Raw genomic sequence first — 24520 nt, forward strand, 5'->3', positions numbered from 1 at the left:
GTCAGCTGGGCTTTCTCTGCAGTGCAGAAAACACCTACAAAACCACTTGGGACCACAGACCTGACATGTGGGGGGAGCCCATGTTCTCAGCAATTAACCATACACCCATAATGGAGCCAACCCTTAAATACTAACTCCTCATAGTTGTATGCTTGGTCACTGTCCCAAACTATGAAATGTAGGGAGTGCTAACATCACGCACTTGCAGCACGCATGGACATTGCCTTCTTCCTTTGTTCAGCTGAGCCCTCTATAGAGTTTCACCCTCCAGGGATTTCAAAGAAAATCCTCACTTCAGCAACTGGCTGAAGCACCGTGATCTTGGTCCAGTGACTACCCCTCTGACAGTCCGTCCATTTAATTCCTCCCAGATGAAGCCAACAGATGATCCAGAACCAGGAAACCACACTCTTCTGACTGGATTTGTCCTCTCTGGATTGTCCAGATACCCAGAACTGAAGCACTTGCTGTTCTTCACATTCTGCTTCATTTACACCATCACCATCTTTGGGAACCTTCTCATCTTCACGGTCACACTGCACCCCTCCCTCCGCATGCCCATGTACTTCTTCCTCCGGCTCCTGTCCTTCCTGGATATCTCCACAGCATCGGTGGTTGTTCCCAAGATGCTGGTAAACTTCCTGTCAGAGGACAGGAGCATTTCCTACATGGGCTGTGTCGCACAGCTCTACTGTGTGATTTTTTTAGGAGCCACTGAGTGGTACCTTTTGGCAGCCATGGCCTACGACCGTTACGTGGCCATATGCAACCCCCTTAGATATGCAATCATCATGAACAGCAGAGTTTGTCTTTCCTTGGTCCTGCTGTCATGCTGCAGTGGTAATGTTGCATCCGTGGTGCAGACAGCTTGGGTGTTCGCATTGCCGTTTTGTGGGCCCAGGAAGATTAACTACTTCTTCTGTGATATTCCCCCCCTCATCATGCTCTCCTGCACTGACACTTCTTTGTATGAAAAGCAGATCGTTATAGCCACAGCACTGGTTATCGTTATGCCATTTTGTCTCATTCTGGTATCCTATGCCTACATCATCTCCAACATCCTGAAGATTTCCTCTGCAGAGGGTAGACACAAGATCTTCTCCACCTGTTCCTCACACCTAATTGTTGTAACATTGCACTGTGGAAGTGGGACCTTGATTTACTTACGGCCCAAAGTCAGTTACTCTCAAGACGCAAAGAAATTTATGCCTTTCACATACACAGCCATAATTCCTATGTTAAACCCTCTGATTTACAGCCTGAGGAATAAAGATGTGAAAGAAGTACTAATCAGAATGATGTCTGAGCTGATGAAGAAATAAATCTTTTCTTGTCCGAGAACGTGTGTTTTAAAAATGTTATTTCCACTTTCAGTGGGTGTGTAAGGTTTACTAGCTCACTGGAAACACCAGAAGCAAAGTGTTTCATACTTGAGAATATCTTGTCCTTATTCTTGGCTTCAGAAGCAAATTATTTAGAATTTCCATTTACATTTCTTCCTGAGGAGTATGAAATGTATACCAGACATTTCTTCTAAAACAGAGCAGCCGAAACCCACCCCACTTCCCACATCTTTTTCAGGTATTCAGGCTTGAAGTTCTCACTTTCATTGCAGGAGTTCAGCTGCCCCTCTCACTTAAGATATATTCTTTTACAGTGAACTTTTCAGGATAAGCATACACAATTGATAGTGAGTAGGCAGGTTGCTTTCACTTTTTTTTTCTTTTCGTTTTATATGATTTCCATTCCTTCCAGCAGAAAAGGGATCCACTACATGAAAGTGATAAAGACATTACTGCAGTTCTTTAAGAGACTCATGGTTTTTATTGAAGGTGTGGAGAAGGCAAAGGAAAGGAAGAGAAACTAGTGCTCATTTGTTGTTTCTAGCAAGAACTAAGCATTTCATATAGTACAGTGCCCACAAGCATCTTAGAGTCTGAGTCATGGGATAATTAGCATTCTGCATCGCTCAGATGGAGAGATTCATCCAGGCACGATCACGGGACAGTTCCAAGAGGAGCAGCTGAGATCTCCACAAGCACACGGAGAAAAAGGTATGCTACGACCTTGGAGTAATCATTTTTGGGGAGGGGGGATGGGTGTGGGGGGAAGAAAATATTGCTAGCCTTCTCTGAGAGAGAAGGACACTGAAACTAGTCTCCTGCATGACCCAGGTAAGTTCTGTGTCCGCAAGTGGCCCTGTGAAAGTGTGGCATCACTCCGTATGTGCCATTTCACCTGGTAATCTCAGCGCCTGGCCAGATTTCCCAAGTAGCTCCTGTGGTTTCTTCTCCAGTGCAGTACAGGGGAAACTTCCATCCCTACGGCCAGGCTCCAGATTTGACATTTTGGTTTCTAAAATTGACTGGGAGCAGAATTTGTGGTTCAGGAATGGGACAAAAATAAAACCAACAATCCAACAGAAAACCTAAAAGACCTCAATGAGTGTACATCTGCAGATGTAGTTTAGTGACCTGTTTATACACTCACATGTACCCATGAGGGTTAAATTTCAGCCTTCTCTGTAGTTGCCTAAAGATAGTGCTATTTTGGATACAATCATGGAGCTTGCTGGTAAAACCCATGGCATACAGGAAACTTTTGTTCCTTTTCACTGATAGCTCACCCTGCGTGAAAGCACTCTAGATGTCATGGGGTCTTAATTTTGAATTTTGCCCTATCCCAGCTGCCTGGTTTTAGATTGTTGCTGAGTCTTCCTGAAAGTCAAAGGGATGTAATGAACACATTCAGAAGGAACGTTGGCCCAGGTTTGTGTTTGGACACAATGCATCTCTTTGTGAATGTATCCTTATGCCAGTACTTATAAAAGCATCCAAGACAGTTACTCCTGGTTGAGTCCAGGGGCTTTTACATTAAACTTGGGTCACTTGGTGTGGGATAATGGGGTTTCTGGGTAGGGTAAATAGGAAACAGGGAACTGAAAAGAATAGTAGAACCTACAGAGACGACACATCTGTGACTGCCATGAGAATAAATTCTGTCACCATGGCTTGGTTTTGCATATGAGACAATCTTTAATCATCTGCTTATTGTAAACAAGACTTTCCAAAAGGGAGAAAGGAATCCATAGCATTCTTCCCTATGGATGAAGTTTAGTGACCTGCTGTGAGACCAGGTTTCTGTTGGGATAGGGTTGCATTACTCTCTTTAAGATCTGTGAAATCCCACATGGTGTTTGTATTGAGTTTATGTGGCTTGGGTTGAGGGTGGAAGTGGGAGGGGAGCTGCAGAGGTGTCCTCAGTGAGAAGAGACCAGGAGCTACCCCCATGTCAGACAGAGCCAAGGCTCCAAGACAGACACACCACTACCCAAAACAGAGCCAATGAGCGATGCTGGTGGCACCTCTGTGATAACATATTTACACCGCACAGCAGCTGTGAGAGAGGAGTGAGAAAATGTGAGAGAAACAGCCCTGCAGACACCAAGGCCAGTGAAGCAGGAGGGGGAAGAAGGGCTCCAGGGGATGGGTGCAGAGCACCTCTTGCAGCCCATGGAGAAGATCATGGTGGAGCAGGTTCTCCCCCTGCAGCCCACGGACAACCACAGAGGAGAGGATATCCACACCACAGCCCACTGAAGACCCCATGCTGGAGCAGGTTGAGATGCCCTGAAGGAAGTTGTGACCAGCGGGGGACCAATGCTGGGGCAGTCTGTTCCTGATGGACTGTGGCCCATTGAAAAGGACCCATGCTGGAGCAGTTCTTGAAGAACTGCAGCCCGTGGGAAGAACCCACGTTGGAGAAGTTCATGGACTGTATCCTGTGGGAAGAACCCCATGCTGGAGCAGCGGAAGAGCATGAGGAGGAAGAAGTGCCAGACAAAACATGTTATGAACTAACTGCAATCTCCATTCCCCATTCCCCTGGGCCACTCAGGGCGAATGAGGTAGAAGAGTCAGGGGTAAAGTTGAGCCTAGGAAGAAGAGAGGTGGTGGGAAGGTGGTTTTAGTTTTGTTTTTATTTCTCAGTTTCCTACTCTGTTATTGACAATAAATTAAATTCATTTCCTAAAGATGAGTCTCTTTTGCCCATGATGGTATCAGATGAGCAATTTGCCTGTCCTTATTTCCTCCCCCGAGTCCTGCTGAGAAAGAGGAGGGACAGAGCAGCTTGGTGTGCACCTGGCAGCCAACTGAGGCCTGTTATTAACCAGCCAGGGAGTAGGCTGGGAGTGCACAAGGAGTTAGGAGGGGACACAGCTGGGACAGCTGACCCCAACTGACCAAAGGCCTATTATCACGATGTCATATACCATATGACATCATGATCAGCCTATAAAGCTGGGGAAAGAAGAAGGAAGAGGGGAACATTTGGAGTGGTGTTGTTTGTTTTCCCAAGGAACCATTACATGTGACGGAGCCCCGCTTTCCTAGAGATGGCTGAACACCTGCCTGCCAATGGGAAGTAGTGAATGAATTCCTTGGTTTGCTTTGCTTGTGTGCGTGGCTTTTGCTTTACTTATTAAACAGTCACCTATCCTCTCCCAACACCTGGTGCACTCCCCGCCTGCTCACTGGTGGAGTGGGTATGAGGAGCAGAAATGGCCTTGACTCTGTGTAAGCACTGTTCAACAGTAATGAAAACATCTCTATATTATCAACGCTGTTTTCAGCACAAATCACAAATACAAAACATAGCCCCATACTAGCTACTGTGAAGAAAATTAACTCTATACAGCCAAAACCAGAACAGAGAAGAAAATCCCTGAAAAGAAATTGATGAAATCTGGCTTACTGAAATGCCACAAGGTAGGAAATAGAAAATTTCACTGTTCCAGAAGCAAATCAGGGTCTGACCACGTCTGTTACTCCACAGTCATGCACATGGACATCTGACTACACTGTAGCTGCTCCTCTGACAAGATCATGCCCAAGCTACCTAGTGCACTTTGGTGACTCCGGCTCTCAACCTAAATAGTCCGTCCTCTGGGGAACAAGGAGATCTCGGTGCCCCTCAAGAAAATGGGACCTTGTCTTCTGATGTAGGCCCCCAGATTTCATTCATATCAGCACCCCTTCCATGTCTGGCGCTTTCGCATTCACTTTTCTGGAGGTGTATGACTCCAAGCAAGCTCAGCAATGTCTAGAATAAAGACACAAGATGGACATCTCTTCTTCCAAGTTTTTCTCACTGGTCCAAAACTGCCTTCCTACCTGTATCCTCTTGGACATGCTGAGGCCCGCTGGAAAAGGAAAAGTCAGGGGAGAGTGTCAGGAAGGCAGGGTGAAGTGCTTGTGTGGGTGCACTTTGGCTGCAGGAATGGGATGGCTCCCTGGTGCAGCAGCCACTTCTGCTTCTGGTGGGGAGGTGTTTCCCAACCGGGAACATGGGAGCCTTCCCCTGATCCCACCCCTCCCTCAGCTGCCTCCAACCCCCCCGCAGGGCAGGTGGTACTGGGCAGCTCCCCCTCCCCTGCCCACCCCGTGCGGCACTGCTGCAGTTCTCTCCCCAAGACGCCCCTGCCACACACGAGAGTCCTTTCCAAGGCAGCATCCACAGCTCAGAGCCCCCAGGACAGTCAACAACCCAGAGCATTGTCTCTATTAGTGCCCTCTGCTCCTCCCAGCGTGGGTCCCCAGTTTGGGCCCAAAAAGTACCCTCTAAGTGGGTTCCCCATCAATCCCGCTTTCTTCGGGGCTCCACTGACCTCCCAGAGCTGCCCAGTGACCTGGAGCACCCCTACGCCCACTGCCTCCTACCCATCCCAGCAGGCAGGGATGGCAGCATCTCCAGTGCCCCTACCTCATCCCAGCAGGCAGGGCGGGCATCATCCCTGGTTCCTAACTGCATATCCCAGAGTGCACATTTGGCAGCATTCCCTTTCCTGGAATCTGGCCAGGCACTGCGGCTGTAACCGCAGCTCCCACCCGTCCCTGCTGCTTCCTGCAATGACGCAATGATCAGCCCTCCTCCTCCTCCAAGAGCGCCTGTGAACATCCTTTCCTGCTGCAGCTGACAGGTTTGAGTCCTGGGGCCACTCCCGTGTCTGCTCATTGCTCCTGCTGCAGGCTGCGGTTCCACGGTGAGTGCGTTTGTCTGTGCATCCATCCTTCCTTCCCTCCACGTGGAATGCATGCAGACCTGTTCTGTGTGCATGTGTGCTTTTGCCTGTCTGTGCTTGCCATACCCTGGCAAAGGCTTGGAGGCTTCCGTGTCTCCGTCTGTGTTTGCTGCCCCAAACTGCCAGGCCACTTAGTTCAAATGGTACCTACACATTTGGGATCTCTAAGGTCGCGGATAGCAGGCTATGGTCCAAATTCAAAATGAGGCACATCCTCCATCATGATATCTGTAAATTCAATCTCTTACCCTGACAGAAAATAATGTTTTATAATGATAACAGGGATGTCTGAGCATTCTGTTATTGGAATCCTTAAACGCAGTTGTCAGTAAACCAGGATTTCTACTAAGAACAAAAAACCACAGCTTTAGTTTTGTATCGATTTAGCAACTCTCGGTTTCATCAAATAGGGGCTATTTGCCCAGGAATTCCTCTGACAAAGGTGTCCTCCAGAACTTGGAGGATTATCCAAGTACAGCTTGAAGGATGGATGACTAAAGACAGAAGTCTCTGAGAGCACCAGAGAGAGAGAGTGTGAGCTTCGTTTTTTCATATGAGTAAAGTGAGGAGAATTATACCTGTCCATCTGTTTGGTGGTGAGTGAAGTCCAAATCCCTGGTGTTGGGTTTGGACCTGCTGGCTTTCCTTCATTCCTTTTTTTCCTTTGACTTTTCTCACTCTCTGCTTTTGCTCTGGGCAGATCCCAAACTTCCACGAAAAAATTACCTTGATTCCTGTGGAGTTGTTTGAGATTCCTGTGTGTTAAGAAAAAGGGGCCATTAACTCAGAAGGTCTGCCTGGGGCAGCGCTGGCCCAGAATAAAAGACTGTTGTTAATGCTGGGCTGAGTCAGGGTAGCAGGAGATGATTCTTCACCTGGGAACTAAAGAGACGTTCCTGATAGCCATTCCCTTGGAAATCCCACCCCAAGCAGGATCATCAAGGGTTCCTCACAGCTCCCTTGGGTGTTCTGTTATCATGCCTGGGAGGGAACTGCATAATCATGCATTGCATCCTCCCGGCTGCAAGGTTAGAAGGACACTTTTCCACCCTAAGCCCCGATTTTCTTAACAGTCATCACTTTAATCCTGGGGTAATGGGGTGGCTTTCCATTACTTTGGGTTCCATCTGCCCCAGTACTTGCAGAGCCATCACCTGCTGCGTACTCTGCCAGCTCCGCAGTGGGTCAAGCAGAGTGTAAGGGCCTGTGCCCCCGCACCCCTTGTCCCCAGCCTCCCTGCCACCCATGCGGGGAGCACCTGCCCCTTCCCTGGGCTTGTTCGCAGGGAGCGGGGCACAGTTAAGGATGGCGCCTCTTCCCTGTGACCGAGGGAGTGGCAGCTAGGGCCGGTGCCCTGTGGCTCGGTGCTTCCCTTCATGCCCCTGCCTTGGCCGTCTCTGTGTCCGGCGTCTGTGCAGAGCTGCAGGTGCTGCACTTGTGCCCCGACCCTGCTGGGGTCCCGAGGTCTCCCATCCCCCTTACCCCGTCACAAGTGGCTCATGTCTCAGCGGTCCCCGGCACTGGCCACCCTCTGCGCCCCCTGCCCCTTTTGCTGCCTGGGCCCCTCTTACACTGCTGGGCCTGCAGCTCCCACAGGGCCACTGCTTTGGCTCCAAGCATCCCCGTGACAGCGCTGAGCACATTACCAACAACTGAACACACCACACGTTTTTCTTGCCTTTTGCTTGCCCTACACTGTGTTTCTTGGTCTGCATTAATACTTCAGCCGGCCTGGGACATCCAGATAATCCCTCCTCACATTCCCAACTCACCAGGAAAACCATCTGGGCCAAGTTTCTTGTGACTGCCCCCCATGGCCCTGTGCAGGGACCAGCCAGGCTCTCAGTCTGTATCTTCCTAATTATCCCGTTTCCAGAAAAGTATTTTTCACTGGGACTTTCTGTCTGTGCAAAATGTTTTGCCCCAGGAGCCAGGTGCTTGTTCACTATGATCCCAGTAAGAAAGACACACAAATTCTGCAAAGTATCATTTGAAATACATTTCTTAGAGCCGACATGATAAAGACAGTATAGATAATCTTACGTCCCCTCAGACGCTGGGAACCCGGGTTGTGCAGCATCAAATGGGCCTCCGGTCAGTACACAGCATATTACAATGCGCATGTTCCAGAGCTGGCTCTTACAGTGAGATGGCTGAAGTTATCCTGCAGCCATGGGATTTGTGCAGCCCAGCACAGGTCTGAAGGCCAAGCTGAATGTGCAGCATGGCACAGTCCTGTCCTGTGCCTCCTTGGGTTAACTGCTATGTGGACCACCAAGTCCTTAATGTACAATGGTGTCCCCATCAGGATCACTATAGCACAGAATGCACATCCCTCCTTCCCTGCCTCATTCTACCTCCCTTCACATTCCCCTCACTCCTCATTCATTCCTGTGCCCCATTCTCACCCCCTCTTTTTGTGCCCTCTGGCAAAAGCCTTGCATTGGTTTAGAACCTAATCTGAATATATCTCGTTTTAAATACCTACATTTCTATATAATAATCTTGAAGTGAATCCTACTCTTGTGATAAGCAGAAGAGGCTCTTGCTCTTATTTAAATTTAGGGATGAGATTTAGTTGTTGAAACACGAGTGTCTAGTATAATTTTAGATGTCCTGTCATTTCCAAGATAGACACGTGATGCCAATATACATAGCACAGGACCTATGGGAGACAGCTAGATAGGATTTCCCCACCTTTGCAAGAAACACTCAGCTGTTCTAGGGCTCCTCACTGCAAATGGCCCTCCTGTCCAATGTTTTGACAGTGGAGTTAAAGCTTTATTCAGTACTGGGAGACTTCCAGACCACTGACCTGTAGAAAGGCTTGTGGCTTTAGACGCCTCTCTTTATCTGCCTAATTGACAGATTAGTCACAAACCGGGCACCTTTTTATCACCCACTCCCTCACATTCCACACAACTGCATTTGCTCATCAATTCCTCCAACACCTTCCTGCCCCCCTCTTCCTTGGATGTGCATCCATGCATCCCAACTACAAATTCATTCATCCATTCCCCTCCCCAATTCCCCATACGTTCACTGTTTTCTGCCATTGACTCTTACTGCCACTAAATATAGCCCACTCCAACTATCCAACTATGCCACTCTCCTCATACGAATTCATGCATTCTTCCACTCATCCTCCCAGACCGTTCTTCGCCTGCTCTATCTTTCTGCTTCTCTGCCTATTTCTTCCTCTGTCATCATTGGTACTGGTGTCTTCCAGGTGCAATTATCACTCAGGCCCAAACGCATCCTGTGCGTTGTGTCTCAGACTTTGACACATCGTTGCGCCCACCTTCCCTGTGCTCCAATGTGATTTAAGCACCGCCACCCCACTGAACCGATAGGCATTTTTGACACCTGCAATTCCCATCCGACGCCTGTCTCCTACTAATCTGCTACCAGGTTGGTGACAGAGGGGCAAAAAGGATCCTGAGGTGGGATGTGAAGAAGCAAAGAGTCATCTTGTCCCATGTATGCGGGGGTAGCTCCGTACCTTGGAGCAAGGCAAGATGGAGGTGCCCTTTTTTTTTCCCACAAGGTCCTCATAGCTCACTTCATGCTCTTTCCCACACAGAAGCTGTCTTCAACTAAAGAGTTAAGATGAGGAAAAGTGGCATCCTGAGCAAAAGGTATATGTATAGAGGTGAGTTGGGGCCATAAAGGTGGCATCTGTGAGCAGTGGGGAAGATTTTATCTGGGAGAGCAATGTGGGAAGCAACTGATTTCTTGGGTCATTGACAAGGAGGCATACCTCACCATGTACTGGGAACTCAGGAGCAGGGCCTGTAGTCAGCCTTCACTTTTTCTGGACGACATAGTAAAAGATGTTTTTGTAAGTGTGATTTTGTAAGTGCTGAAGGCTTTCCAGGGAAACCATCACAAAGTGAGGGGATGATGCAGAAGAGACGTCTGGTACTGTGGGATGGGGGGGCAACACTCCTCAGTGCTAGGATATTGCATCACCTCTACTGTGGTGCTAAATCATCCACTACTGAATTGTGTTGTGATACCTAGGTACATCACTTGATTGGTGAGTTGCATTGTTCCCTCCAGGTGAACTCTACCATCTTCTGTATATCATCCCCTTCCAAGACATTACAACAACTCCTGTGAAGGTCTTATACCTTCCTTTGCTAACTGTCCCTCTGTTCCTACTACAATGTTATGCCATTCTTGACTAAGACACTACTCCAACGCATTTTGCCATCAGGTTTGACACACCACTGATGCCAAACCTTGCCCTAATACGAGATGCTCTTCATCTCAAACTGCGTGCAAAGGTATGGAGAAGGTTGCCTTTCCATGGGCTGCTGTCATAACAGGAAGACAGATCATCAAATTTGCATGTGCATATTGTTGGCCTCAAATAAAACATATGCTACAGGTATAACAGGTGAGGAAGCGAGGTCATCAAGAAACATCTCCACTGCTGACAATGAAAAGGAGATGAGGTAACTTCCTGTGACTGTACCTCTGATGCCATGCTAAGTGCCCTTGGTATGGTCCCCCCTTCCCTTCCAGTAGTCCAAAATGAGTAGTATATCTACTTAAGTTGAAAATCAAGATAATCTCTTTGGAGCATTAGTCTCAAAGCAGGTGACAGCACCTGCTCCTATCTCTGAGATATGGTCTGAAGGTTTGAGGAGCTGCAGGGAACCTCCTGCAGTTTGCATGAAGCTCTATTGTGGGACTGTCACACTCTATGTGCTGGGGGACAGACAGACTCCTCTCAATGCCATGGAAGGCCTGAACTAAGATGAAGCACAACGCATTTAGGTGATTTGAGGGCACAGTTGTTGTGTGTTGGACAGAAAGGGGCTTAGAAAGATGGGAAACACGTTGACAGCCTCAGGGACTTTTTATTACTATTTGTCAGCTTCTGCAACTGGCATTTCTGTGGCAGGTTTGGACACGAAATTTTTTCCCATTACAAGCAGACACCTCAAATTTAAAGTTTCCTACGTGCAACCAGGGAATCTGACAGCTGTTGTGTCTTCCTCAGGCTTATTCCAGAGGGGAATATGGTTCTTTTCTTCCTATTCTGAAATGGAGCTGGAAAGTGTGACAGTAAATGTAACCATCCAGGATTTTGTGGCTGATGTGGTGTCTGAGCTGTTTTTCCGCAATACGCACCAAGTCCCTAAGGAGACCATGTTCGTATTTCCTGTGGACTCTGATACTGTTGTACACACCTTCTACGCTACCATGGGGGACACTCGCATTGAAGCAATGCTCTGGGAGAAGGAGGAGGTATTGGGACTGTGGTGAGAGGGGGTCAGCAGATTGGGATGAAGGGTGGAGGTGAGAGAATGGAATCCTGTGGAGGCCTGTGACACAATTTTCTCCCTCTGTGGCAGGCCCAGCAGCTGTGCAAAGCCACTTCAGGCATGGAGAATTTAGGATACCTGCAGAACCAGTGGGATCTTTGGGGTCCTGTGTTCGCTTGTTTCTTGGGGACCCTGCCTCCTAACAGCGAAGTGACCATCAGCCTGTGCTATGTCCAGGAGCTGCCAATGCAGCCTGATGGAGCTGCTCAGTTTTGCTGGCCACACGAGCTCTTCCCCCGGACAAACTACATTAGTGAGTGATCACCCAGGTGCATCCCCTAAGGAGGAACACATCACTGCCCAGCACCCCTCCTGGAGGGGACCCCTATATCTGCACACGTGCCTCAGTGAGAAAATCTGAATATTCCGCCTTGCACTTCATAGTCAGGAACTCCACAGGTCTCCCCATGTATCCCACAGGAAGAGATCCCCACAGATACCTATACAAACCAGTGTCTACAGATTCACCACCACCACCCCCCAACTAAGCACCACAGTGAGGGACATCTCAGAAGCTGCATTTTCCCCCTACCAATGACAAACTGTGCTCCACCATAGCTGTCTACTGCCCTAGGGTCTCTTCTTTCATCTTCTCACACCTCTTTCTTTCTGCAGGATGGCATTCTTCTGAGGAGGAGACAGAATCTGAAAACCTGCACTTCAGCATCTGTCTGAATTCAGCCCATGGTGTGTCCCATATAGCCATTAACAGCAGCTACACTCCTCTGCAATACACGACTCCAGATCAAACATCTGCTGTGGTACGGCCCTGCCAGATGCTAGAATATCAAAGGGGAAGAGGATGGAAGGGTCTGCAACCTGCTGATGTTCCTTAGGACTCCTCAGTCCTTTTATTTGTTCCTCTTTCCTCTCCACACCCTGCTTGTCCTCAGGTATCCTTGAAATGTCCACCCTGGATGCAGGCTGATCTGAACGTGCTGGTGTATTACAGAGGGTCTCACACACTCAGCGCAGTGGTGGAGAGGAGAGATCCCAAAGCCCCACCTGGTGAGTGAGGAGGGTGGAAGTGAGCATTAGGGAGAGGCTGTCAGGGAGCCTGGGAGTCTCTGAGGGGCTTTTCAGGCAATAGGTCAAAGCTGAGGGCTATGTGGAGGCCAAAAGCAAAGAGACAGAGAAGAAGACTCCAACCTAAAAGTCCTCCTTGTTTCCCCCCACACACTCCAGGCTCTCTGCTGGGAGACCCTGTGGTGATGGTGACACTGATGCCCAGTATTCCTGAGGTCGAGCCCAGTCCAGGCCATCTTGGGGAATTTCTCTTTCTCATGGACTGCAGCCTCTTCCAGGATGCACAGGTACCACCGGAGGAGGTCATCAGGGAGAATTTTCCACGCTGGTCATGCCCAGCTGGTGGGGTTAGAGGCAAGCTACTTCACGTAGCCAGATGTTCTGCCAAGTTTCCTCATCTGAGCTCTGCTCATCCCTCCGTCTGTCTCCAGAACACCCTGCTCTTCCTCCTCAAGAGTTTGCCTCTGGGCTGTTACTTCAACATCTACAGTTTTGGGGCCACTTTCAAAGCCTTCTATCTGTGAGTTGCGGGTGATGATGGGGCAGGGCCAAGGGGTAAGTACAGTATGACTTTTCGAAGTGAAACTATGGGACAAGCTCTTGCTAGAGGGTAGTTATGGGGCAGGATATGTTGGGAGCAGTGAGGGGGTAAGTCCTCTTTTCAGGGTGCTTCTGTAGCACTGGTAATGAGGTAGGGCTTTTCTAGGGAGTGGCCATGTGAGGGTAGCTGTGGGCCAGGTTCTCTCCCCTCTGACACTCCAGGTGCCATCCCACAGGCAGAGTGTGGAATACACGCAGGAAAGCATGGACAATGCAGTGGGGCGCATCTCCTCCATCTGCCCTGATCTGGGGGGCTGTGACCTGTTGGGCCTTCTAAGGTTTATCTACAGCACTCCTCTCCTTCATGGGCACGCCCGCCAGGTATCAGGGGCCAAGTGGTTATGGGGAGGGGAATGAGTGTAAACAATGGGGTAAAGGTAGACGTCAGGGCTCAGGGTGAGATAGTCTGCTGCTGTTTGCACTGGGAGTTGACATGGCGGGGGGGTGTCCTCATGGCAGAAAGTGACACCATCTTTGGTGTGGGCAGTGTGGGAGGGCTTCTGTGGAATTTGCCTGCACTTGAGGAAGGTGGATTTTCCTTGTGGGGTGCCCCTTTGTGCAAAGAGGTGGCCTGGTGTTAATGAAAGGAGACAAACAATCTCTTTTCCTGCTTCAAGGCCAGTGGGTGTGAGAGGGTAAGGGAGCAAACTGGGAAGGCTTCCTGCATTTTAGAAGGGCGTTTTTCCTCTACGGGGGTGCCCAGCCCTGTCAATCTTTGTTTCCCCTCCTCTCTCCCTCAGCTTTTCATCTTCATTCAAAGGAAGATCTCCAGTGAAGAGGAAGCTGTCATGGCTGAGGTCTACCGTTACCGGGACCACCACCGGTAATGGGGGAGCCCTGTTCCTGTCCCTTAACATACTAATTCACAACCTTCCCCTCCCCTTGACTGTCAGAGTGCTTCAAACGTTCTCTCAGATCCTAGCTTGCCACAGATATTCTCTTTACCTTGGTGGAACTTCAGCAAGGACACCCCCACATGTTTTCCTTACCTCACAAAGAATGCCTGTACTTTTCATCTAGTGAGTCTCCTGTCCCAAACTTTCCCTGCTCTTCTCACCACTTTTCCTCTTCCCTCTCAGCCTGCAATACCTTAACATTCTCTTTGGGCCCAAAACACATTCCCACGATCTCCCTGTCCAGCAGGTAATGTTTCTCACCCCAAAGTGAATGGGGAAACTCCGAGTCAATTCCATTTCTGTTATGTACTATTACCAGTACAGGCTGGGGCTGACCTGCTGGAGAGCAGCTCGGTGGAAAGAGGCCTGGGAGTCCTGGTGGACAACAGGATGACCATGAGCCAGCAATGTGCCCTTGTGGACAAAAAGGCCAATGGCATCCTGGGGTGCATTAAAAAGAGCGTGGCCAGCAGGTCAAGGGAGGTCATCCTCCCCCTCTACTCTGCCCTGGTGAGGCCACACCTGGAGTACTGTTACTGTGTCCATTTCTGGGCTCCCCGCTTCAAGAAGGACAGGGAACTGCTGGAGAGGTTACAGCAAAGGGCTACCGAGATGATTAGGGGACTGGAACACCTCTCTGATGAAGAAAGGCTGAGGGACTTGGGTCTTTTTAGTCTGGAAAAAAGAAGGCTGAGGGGGGATCTTATCAATGCTTAAAAATACTGAAAGGGTGGGTGTCAGGAGGATGGGGCCAGGCTCTTTTCAGTGTTGCCCAGTGACAGGACAAGCAGTAATGGGCACAAACTTGGACGTAGGAAGTTCCATCTCAACATGAGGAAAAACTTCTTTGCTGTGAGGGTGGCAGAGGCCTGGCACAGGCTGCCCAGAGAGGTGGTGGAGTCTCCGTCTCTGGAGACGTTCAAAACCCGCCTGGACACATTCCTGTGCAACCTGCTCTAGGTGACCCTGCTGTGGCAGGGGGGCTGGACTAGATGAAATCCAGGGGTCCCTTCGAACCCCTATCATTCTGTGATTCTGTAATTCTGTGATTAGAAGTATTCTTACCTCTCCAGATTTTGTCCTTTGTACCACTCTTGTCCTTCATACCTCTCACCTTTGTCCCATCTCTAACGTCCTCCTTTTTCCTGTACAGGTGTTTCTGTTTTCCTACTAACCGATGTGACAGCTTCAACCTTTCCCAGGCCATGGCCCTGGAGACCAAAGGTGAATGTGTGTGCATCCACTCTAGGATGGACATGACATCCGAGGTAATGACCCAGGTACCCCTCTGCTCTATTCAATACCTCCCATGGCTCTCCTAGACATGGAAGGCAATCTAGATACCACCATCCATTCAAACTCAGAGATCCACCTCCAACTTCTCCCCCCGCCCCAGAACTGGGAGTGAACCTGAGTGATCTGTGCTCTCTTCTTCCCCTTACCAGGCAGTGAAATGCTTACAGAGGGCATTGCAGCCTCTGGCAAGTGGGATCTCACTACACTGGGAACTTCCACCTGGCCTGGAGGTGTCAATGATCAGAAAAGCTCCTGACATGATCTTCCAGGGACATAAGAGCTCCATCTATGCCCAGATCCATGGGCAAACACAGGTGAGATTGATCCAGGAACGATATGCACTGGGGCAGGGCTTTCTGGAAAGTAAAGGACCCACTGCCTGCTTCATCTTCCCAGCACTCAGAGTCGTTCACCTCCACTATACCTGAGAGACACCATGATAGGGCTCTTCTGACCCCCCTTCTTTCCCTCAGAGACACCACTGCTGCTGCTCCAACCATGGACATCTACTACATTAATAGATCAGGCTACCTAGGTAGCCAGGCTGCCTGTGCCTTGCAGATGAATATTTCTGTCTGACTCTTTCCCCTGTGTCGCCAGGATCCAAAAGTGGGTGAGGGAGCTGTGACCCTTCAGTACCACGTGGGCAGCCAGTCCTTTGATTACACGCTCAGATTCTCACTGTCCCCATCAGCAGACAACAGGTGAGAGGGTAACACACTTGCCCATGAGTTCTGGAAGAGGGACAGCAGGTGTCCCTCTTCCTTCCCGCTTGCATCCTTCCTGCTGTAGCCTGAGGTGGGAAGAGGATCTGGGCATTCAGTGCTCCCCTGCTGTCCCCTCTGCCCTGACCTCGGGAGGTGACCTGTGTGACCATTGCCCCGCTGCTCCCTCCTCTTTACTCCACGTGTCCTGCGCCCCTCTCCAAGGTGAAGCCAAGGACTAACTCCCTGCCCCTGCAGGCTACCTGTGCACCGCATGGCCATGATGCACCTGCTGTGGAAACTGGCCTGGGAAGGGACAAGCAGGACAGAGAAGGATATCTGGCACAATGCAGTTAAGTCCAGCCTCAGCCTGGGGGTCTTGTCCCCCTTCACATCCATTGTGGCAGTACGCATGAAACAGAGGGATGCCTGGCACCACGGTAAGGCCAGAAGCAGTGGGGACAGGACTGGGAGGGGAAAGTGGGGCTTGTTGGTCTGATGCCTCCTCACCATCTGCAGCCCTCTATCGTGTGGACCTGACCACCCTTTTGGCTATCTCTAGTACCTCTGGATCTAACCCCCATCTCCTTGCTTCTCTCCCCAGATTCTTTGCCTCCAGACTCCTCAATGTTTTTCTCTCCCTCTTGCAACCTGGTTCCCTGCCAGCTGCTCTGGTTAAGTAGCTTCAGGCCTGCGTTGTTCAAGTCCACCAAGTTTTGGATGGTCCAGAAGTGCCAGTTCTTGCTTGACATACTTGATCGCAAAACCCCGGACACTGAGGCACTCACTCAGCTTTCAGCAACCTGTAAAGGTAAGGAGAAACTTCTCAGCCAGGCATTCTCAAAATGTGTTGGTCTAGGGTTGAACTCCCCTTTCAGCATTTATCTTCTCACCAGACTTCTTGATTGTCATTGTGCTGGGGACAGATGGAGTGACAGACTAAGCAAACTCCTACATCTCAATTCTGGGCTGGAAATTGAGAATCAAATGCCTTATTACTTTTCTGAAGTAACCTTATTCTTGTCTTCAGCTATCCTTAACTCCATACCCAAACACTAAGTTTGTCACAAAACATCTGCATGAATCTTTAGCTTTATCCTCATACAGTTCAGCAAAAATGAGCCAGCTAGCGCAGCGTTTGCACAGCAGTTTCCGTACTTCCTTTTCTTCCAGCCTTCTGCTTGTCCAGGTCTCATCTTCTGATCTCCAAGGATCACCTGCTGGGAACTTCTTGTGATTTCTGTTGACGAGTGTTAGCTTCTGTAGACTTGTACTTCAGTCATCTCTAACGATCGGCTTCTGCTGACTGTTTCCACATCAGGGAGTGTGTCTGCTTACTGTTTTCAAGAAACTTCTCACAGTGGGAGAAGGTGTCAAGCACTTTTTCAGCTGGTGTTGCAATATATCAGGTAGGCAAGAACTTACAGCTAGTTAACAGAGACATAGCAGTTGTCTCAGCAGTTAGTGCAGCAGGGATGCAGAGGGGTCCATCAGCTGTTCAATCCTGTGTGGGGCTGAGTGAAGCTTGTGCAGCATGCGACACAACACCCTCTCCAGCACTAACTGGTGCATTTACCCTTGGTACATTGGAAGCCTCAGGCCAGACAGACCATAAAAGTAAGATAGTGCTGCCTAGGTCCTGAACTGAAGAGAGAAGAAGCTGGTGTTTCACCCTGGGGCTGGGGCAGAAGTGCCCTCCTCTATTGGAGGTATGTTGTGGTCAAGGCTCGGACTTGCTAACTGGAGGAGCTAGAAGGAAGAAGTAAGCACACTGCACACTGTCAGGGTGAATGAAGAGGAGATTGTCCTGTTTTTTATGGAAAGTCTGCAGAGAAAAAAGCCTGAGTTATGTGAAGCAAGGAGGATGGAAGATCTGGAGGATGTAGTGAAAAGAGGGAAAGGTACCTTGTGGCTTCTGACAGTAGGGGGAAGGCTTCTGCTCAACCTGCAGACCTACAGCTTCAGAGTAGGTATAGTGCCTGGGCACTGGTGAGGACAAACAAGGCCTGTCAGGAGAGGCATCCAGAGCCAGCTGAGCCTGAACCTAGTGTCCAAGCAGAGGGGAAAGGCATGTCATAGTTACTGGAAATTGTCTCCTGCAGGGGATGGACACATATATCTCACATATAACCTCACACTTCCGGATGCTCATCAGAGGCCAGGACTGAAGAATCTGCAGAGACTGCCAAGGCTATTACCCATTGCTGCTCTTCTCTGTGGACAGCAATGGCACTAACAGGGATAACCTGGAGCATATCATGTGCAATTATGGATCCCTGTGGGAGAGGGTGAAGGGCATGGGAGCCCACATGGTGTTCTTCAGTTCTTCCAGTGAAAGAGAAAGGATTGGTAGAAATTGACTCATCCTACAGGTCAATTGGATGCATAGCTGGTGTCACATGCAGGACTTTTACTACCATGACTGCAGGACCCTCTCTGAGGAATAAGTGTTACTGAAAAGGAACAGGATTGGTCTGACCACGTGGAACAAAAGTGCCCTTGCAAACAGGCTTGCAAACCTAGCAAGGAGGACTGTAAAGCAGGTTTGTTGAGGAAGGGCTACAGTAATCTGAAGAAAAGTGGGGGCACAAGGGGTTGAGAAGATGTGTTTACGGGACAGGAAGACAGGGAAGCCTCTCATACTTCCCTGGCACCTCTGGCACCTCTCCTATGAAGACAGGCTGAGAGAATTGGGGTTGTTCAGCCTGGAGAAGAGAAGGCTCGAGGGACACCTTTTACTGGCCTTCCAGTATTGGAAGTGTGCCTACAAGAAAGATGGAGAGGGACTTTTTACAAGGGTATGTAGTGATAAGACGAGGGGTAATGGCTTCAAATTGGAAGAGGGTAGATTTAGATTAGATATCAGGAAGAAATTTTTCACTATGAGGGTGACGAGATACTGGCACAGGTTGCCCAGAGAAGTTGTGGAGGTCTGATCCCTGGAAATGTTCAAGGCCAGGCTGGACGGGACCTCTAGTGGGAGGTGTCCCTGCCCATGGCAAGGGGGTTAGAACTGGGTGATCTTTAAGGTCCCTTCCAACCTAAACCATTCTATGATTCTATGGTTCAGGTAGTTACAGAGAGCGACAAGGTCTCCCCGTCAGCCTCCTTTTCTCCAGACTAAACAACCCTAGTTCCCACAGCCGCTCCTCATAAGGCTTGTGCTCCAGACCCCTCACCAGCTTTGTTGCCCTCCTCTGGACATGCTCCAGCACCTCAGTGTCTTTATTGTACTGAGGGGCCTGAAACTGAACACAGTATTCAAGGTGTGGCCTCTCTGGTGCCGAGTACAGGGGGATGATCCTACTCACCACACTGTTCCTGATACAGGCCAGGATGCTGTTGGCATTCTTGTCCACCTGGGCACACTGCTGGCTCATACTCAGTCGGCAGTCGACCAACACCCCCAGGTCCTTTTCCACCGGGCAGCTTTCCAGCCACTCTTCCCCAAGCCTGTAGCACTGCATGGGGGAAGGAGTAACATTAGTGATGCTCATGGGAGGAATTAAGGGTGTTCAGAGGGAATTATGCTGAGTGAACTAGAGCTTATAGGGCAGATTTTTAGTATGCTTATGAAGGACTGGGAAAATCTGTGGATGCTCTGGGAGGGATGCTTGTGGAGGACAAGATTGGGAAAGCAGAGAGACGATGGCGCATATCTATTAAGTGTATCTGGAGAAGGCAGAATTTAAGGTTATGAGCTGTTGCCTGTCTCATATGAGCTACGTGGAAGTTTTTGTCTTCCAGACCAGAAGCCTCCTCCTGAAGAGCAGCCAATGGAAGAACCAACAGCATTTAAAATGAGTTGGGACTGGACAATCTCACCACTGTCAACAAGACTGTGCGACTTCTCTAGGCTTAGGGTAGTGGTGGCACTCCAGAAAGCAAATGGCTCCTGGGCCCTCACCACAGCTCTGGCCTCTGCCCTGGGACTCAGCAAGGCTGATGTTGAGCTACAAAGGCCCAGTGCGGTAAGCAGATCAAGGGCAGGAGTGAGGCACTGTCATGAGCTGAACCTTCCTCTGCTCCAAGTTTCCAGTCTAAGCTGAACTGAGAGGAAGAGATCAAAGCAGTTGGGATATAGAGCCTCTTTGCTTGTGGAAGCGGGGTATGGGGGCTGTGGGGCAGAATCCGCAGAGACACCTGGGAACTTTCCCTGTGAGGATTTCAGAAGCTTAGGGATTTTCTGTGTACATGTGGAGGTCTTACTTTTTAAATGTGCTGGTTTAGGTTTGATCTTTCTTTTTCTTTCTTCCACCTGATTGTTCTGGTTTCCCCCACAGGATGTGCAGCCAACTGTCTGGGCAACAGTTTTGGCTTTAGTCTGGTTGCATCAGTATAAATGGAAAGTGTCTTGGTCAGAGATTCTGGAGACCAAAGCGCGTAGCTGGCTGCGGGACCAAGCTGGTAAGAAGATTTTATTGGGAGGAGTCACGCTTTGGGCCTTCCCCACCAAATCTACAGCTGACAGCTGTTGACCCATGTCCTTCTTTCCCAGTGCTCTTGCATGGCTATTTGTCAATACACAGCCTTTCCTCACTGAGTTGTTGTCACCCTCTACTTTTCCTCTCTGCTTACAGAGGTTCAGCTGGATGCATGTCTGGAGGCAGCAAATTCCCTGCTAGGCTGCTTTGTGGAGCCCACCATCTTCAGGATTCGAACTTACCCTGTTACTGCAGGCGGGCAACAAGCTGTGTAGGAACACAGCCAGAACAGCTGACCCAAACTAGCCCAAGGGATATTCTGTAGCATTAACATCATGCCCTTGCGGGAGTGACTGAGTGAATGGCTGCGTGGGTGCTCAGATGCTGCATGGGGCCAACCCACTGCAGCTGACTTGTTCACACATATGCTCTCCACCATAATATGCGAGTTTCCACTGGGCTCTGAAAAATAACCCTAAATACATACACTAAACTTTGCTTCATTTTTCCACATTCTGCTTTTCTCTGAGGTTTACCCACACAGTCATCTGCTGAAAATACCAGATCGCAGGGAGAAAAGTTGTGCTCAGATACAACAGAAAAACACCTTCTACATGAATCAAGCTATCTATCTATCTGTCTATGTATGTACTTTTTTTCTGCCTTTTATAGAAATGTAAGATCAATATTATTTGGTTTTGCATATTCACTCATCCCCACAAGCTAGAGGATTTTGTTTTGTTTTGTTTTGTTTATTTTTAAAGGGGTCAAATATAGGGGTGGATTTCACCGTATCACTGTAGGGCCTACCGTAGGTGCCCAGTGCCATTTCTGCTGTTCTGAGGTATCTGAAACACCTGCCAGATAGGAGCCAGGATATAAAGGACTGATTTTCTGAGGTGGCAGGTGGAGAGTGAATGGAATACCATGTGTCATGGGATTCAGTTGCCTATATATGGTTGTTCTAGGATTTTCAAGTGTATTTGGTTTACATGGCAAGGTTTCAGTAGCAGTGGGTTTGCAGGGGTGACCTCTGTGGTAAAACGCTGCCCCATGCCAGTCACAGAGCATTCCAAAACAGACCCACTGCTGGCCAAAGATGAGCCAATCAGCAAAGCTGGTGGCGTCCCTATAAAAGCATATTTAAAAAAAGATAAAAAATGCCACACAGCCAGAGAAGGGGGGGGGGGGGGAATGAGAATAGCAGTGCAAACACCAAGATAAGAGGGGAAGGAGGAGGCATTTCCCTAAAGTCCATGGTGGAGCAGATATTCATGCTGCAGCCCATGGAGGGCCCCATGCAGATGGGTGTTTACTAAAGGACTTGCAGACCATGGAGAGGACCCATGCTGGAGCAGAAGAAACGTGTAAGGAGGAAAGCGCATCAAAGAGAAAATGCTATGTGTTGATCACAGCTCCCTGTGTTCCATCCCCCCTGTACAGATGGCAGGGGCATGGGGTAGAGGAGAAGGCAGGAGCTAAGGAGTGAAACTGAACCTGGGAATATGGGGACAGGGGGGAAGAGTGGTTATGTTTTTGGTTTTGTTTCTCAGCATCCTATTCTATTTTTAATTGTCAATAAATTATATTAATCTTGCCCAAGACAAGTCTGTTTTGCCTGTGATGGTAATTGCCAAGCAATCTGCCTGTCTTTTTCTTGACCCGCATTAGTTCATCTTATTTTTCTCCTGCTGTCTTATTGAGAAAGACGAATGAGAGAATAGCTGTATGGGCATCTGGCAGCTAGCCAAGGTCAAACCCTAAGAAAAAAAATCATCATATTTTAACAGTGGTTACTTTTCTACATCTACACTTTTTATACTGATTGTTTGGGAAGTTGAATCTCACACTTAAGATTAGATCAAATTTACCCCATATGCATGGATGGTTACAGTATCCCAGAAATCCCCCAAAATATTAACACAAAGTTGATTTTCTACCCCACAACCTTTTGATGGCTTCCTGGACCTCCTTATTTCTCAAGCTGTATATAAGGGGATTAGGATCACAGTTTTATAGCAGGTGGAGAACGCTTAATTCAGATATAGGGAAATACTGGTAGGTAGTAATACACACATGATAGCAAGAATCCCATAAAAAGTAGTGACCACAGTGAGGGGATATGAACTAGTACAAATGGTTTTCTGCAGCCCCATTTTGGCCACCAAAAATCAAATTCAGCTTCAATACAATGATCACCAAGGTGACTGCAAAGGCAGTAATTCAGAAAAGAGCTTTGAGCGCTGGAAAAATATTCCGGTTCATTATAGCTGTATAATGAAGAGGTTTACAGATAGCTAAATAGCAATCACACAGCATCATGACTAATCGAAGACATTCAGTTCCTCCCAAGGAGACAAACATATAACTGTGCAGTATAGTCCCTGAAAGAGAGGCTTCTCCTCTGTGAGGAAATTGGTTAGCATCCAAGGAACAGTACTGTCTGTATAGCAGGTCTCACAGAAGGAAAGACTACTCAAGAAAAAATAAATGGGGTTGTGGAGGCTTTAGTCAGCATATATGGCAAGAGGGAGAAGAGTGTTCCCAGAAATGACTACAAGTCAAAAAAGCAAGAGCAATACAGAGTGCCGTCTGGTTAAAATCCCAGTGGACTGAATTCTGTCACAGAAGTTCTGTTCCTTGGGTCAGCATGTAGAAGGGATCAGGAGGACAGAGACAATGTCATACAAATGAAAACTGTAGGAACTTAGGGAGAATTACTACAATGACTTCACTCCAACCTTGGCGAGAGTCTGACATTAAGCAAACTAGATTTATCTTCCTCACTAAGACAGCATCACTGTGTCATCGTTTAACCCCAGCCAGCAACTAAGCACCACACAGCCAGTAACTCACTTCCCCCTGCAGTAGAATGGGAGAGAGAATCAGAAGTACAAAAGTGAGAAAGCCCGTGGATTGAGATAAAAACAGTTTAATATGTAAAGCAAAAGCTGTGCACGCAAGCAAAACACACCACGGAATTCAGTCACTGCTTCCCATTGGCAGGCAGTTGTTCAGCCATCCCAAGGAAAGCAGTGCTCCATCACACATAATTGTTCCTCGGGAAGTCAAACACCATCACCTAGACGTGTCCCCCCCCCCTTCCTTCTTCTTACCCAGCTTTATACGCTGACCATGACGTCATATGGTATGGAATATACCTTTGTTCAGTTGGGGTCAGCTGTCCCAGCTGTGTCCCCCCCAGCTTCTTGTGCACCCCCCAGCCTACTCACTGGTGGGGTGGTGTGAGAGGCAGAAAAGACCTTGACACTGTATAAGTACTGCTCAGCCAGAACTAAAACATCCCTGTGTTATCAACACTGTTTTCAGCAAAAAAACAAAACATAGCCCCATACTAGCTACTATAAAGAAAACTAACTCTACCCCAGCCAAAACCAGCAGACACCGGAGACGATTTATCCTCCTTCATGCACAGATTCTTATCATTCAATTCAGAATTGGCCTTTGAATGGTAGCGCCTGGACTTTTCAATAGACAAACTACACTAGAGTAAATTTCCCCTATTCGGTTATGTTTAGCCATTTAAATAATTTTCCAAAAATGTCACAGAATCATGTAACAATTAGGTTGGAAGGGAACTCTTGAGTTCATCTAGTCCAATCTCCCCCTGCTCAAGCAGTGTCAGGTAGAACAGGTTCCAAGAATGTGTTCAGTCAGGTTTTGAATATCTCCACAGATGAAAATTCCACATCGTCTTTGGGCCACCTGCTTCCACTGTTCGACTACCCCTACAGTAAAAATGGTTTTTGTTGTGTTCAGCAAGTCACTGTAAGAAAGGTAATACTCCATTTTTATTTTATTTTTGTTAAGATTACTACTAAACTCAAAGCTCATATTCCTGAAACTCTCCTATTGTTATTTGCTTGCATTTCATTTGCCCTTTCTCACTCCCTTTGATACTAACAAGCAAATTAAACAGGGCTTGCCTCAGGATGGACATCAATATCTGATTTTCCATCTCTACAAACTTTTTAGATTTGGAAATTTGCCTTAAAAAAGTTCAAATACAATGATTCTGACTGTAGGTACTGGTGTTTTCATTTGCAACCATGTAGCGTTATCAGAATTGCTGAAAAATTTCCTTATTTTTTTCCTACTCCGTTCAGGACAAAATCTCAGTATGTATCGTTTGAGA

The 24520-nt window shown here is 48.4% G+C and overlaps 2 protein-coding genes across 10 annotated transcripts; both read left to right on the forward strand.

Moving 5' to 3' along the window:
- Positions 1-371: 371 nt before the first annotated feature.
- Positions 372-1322, forward strand: LOC134524429 (olfactory receptor 10A7-like). The gene has a single exon (XM_063354469.1). It carries the CDS (start codon positions 372-374, stop codon positions 1320-1322), a length of 951 nt encoding a protein of 316 aa, XP_063210539.1.
- A 4573-nt stretch (positions 1323-5895) lies between these two features.
- LOC134524347 (von Willebrand factor A domain-containing protein 5A-like) lies at positions 5896-21961 on the forward strand. 9 transcript variants are annotated; one of them, XM_063354290.1, is made up of 19 exons: positions 5911-6043; positions 9312-9493; positions 9666-9734; positions 11094-11341; positions 11449-11671; positions 12034-12179; positions 12312-12426; positions 12604-12731; positions 12876-12964; positions 13221-13365; positions 13785-13867; positions 15094-15208; positions 15386-15550; positions 15837-15940; positions 16199-16380; positions 16545-16751; positions 19688-19911; positions 20224-20347; positions 20521-21961. In XM_063354290.1, the coding sequence occupies exons 3-19, from the start codon at positions 9692-9694 to the stop codon at positions 20637-20639; spliced, it is 2460 nt and encodes an 819-aa protein (XP_063210360.1). In that variant the 5' UTR covers positions 5911-6043; positions 9312-9493; positions 9666-9691; the 3' UTR covers positions 20640-21961. The 9 variants fall into 9 exon arrangements, 6 of the variants coding, with proteins under 6 accessions (XP_063210359.1, XP_063210360.1, XP_063210361.1 ...); XR_010073561.1 differs by lacking the exons at positions 9312-9493; positions 20224-20347; positions 20521-21961 and adding exons at positions 17114-17349; positions 18043-18483 and having other exon boundaries at positions 5896-6043; positions 19688-19823; XM_063354289.1 differs by lacking the exon at positions 9312-9493 and having other exon boundaries at positions 5896-6043.
- Positions 21962-24520: the final 2559 nt, after the last annotated feature.

Source organism: Chroicocephalus ridibundus, chromosome 17 (assembly GCF_963924245.1).
Source record: "Chroicocephalus ridibundus chromosome 17, bChrRid1.1, whole genome shotgun sequence".
Classification (NCBI taxonomy): Eukaryota; Metazoa; Chordata; class Aves; order Charadriiformes; family Laridae; genus Chroicocephalus; species Chroicocephalus ridibundus.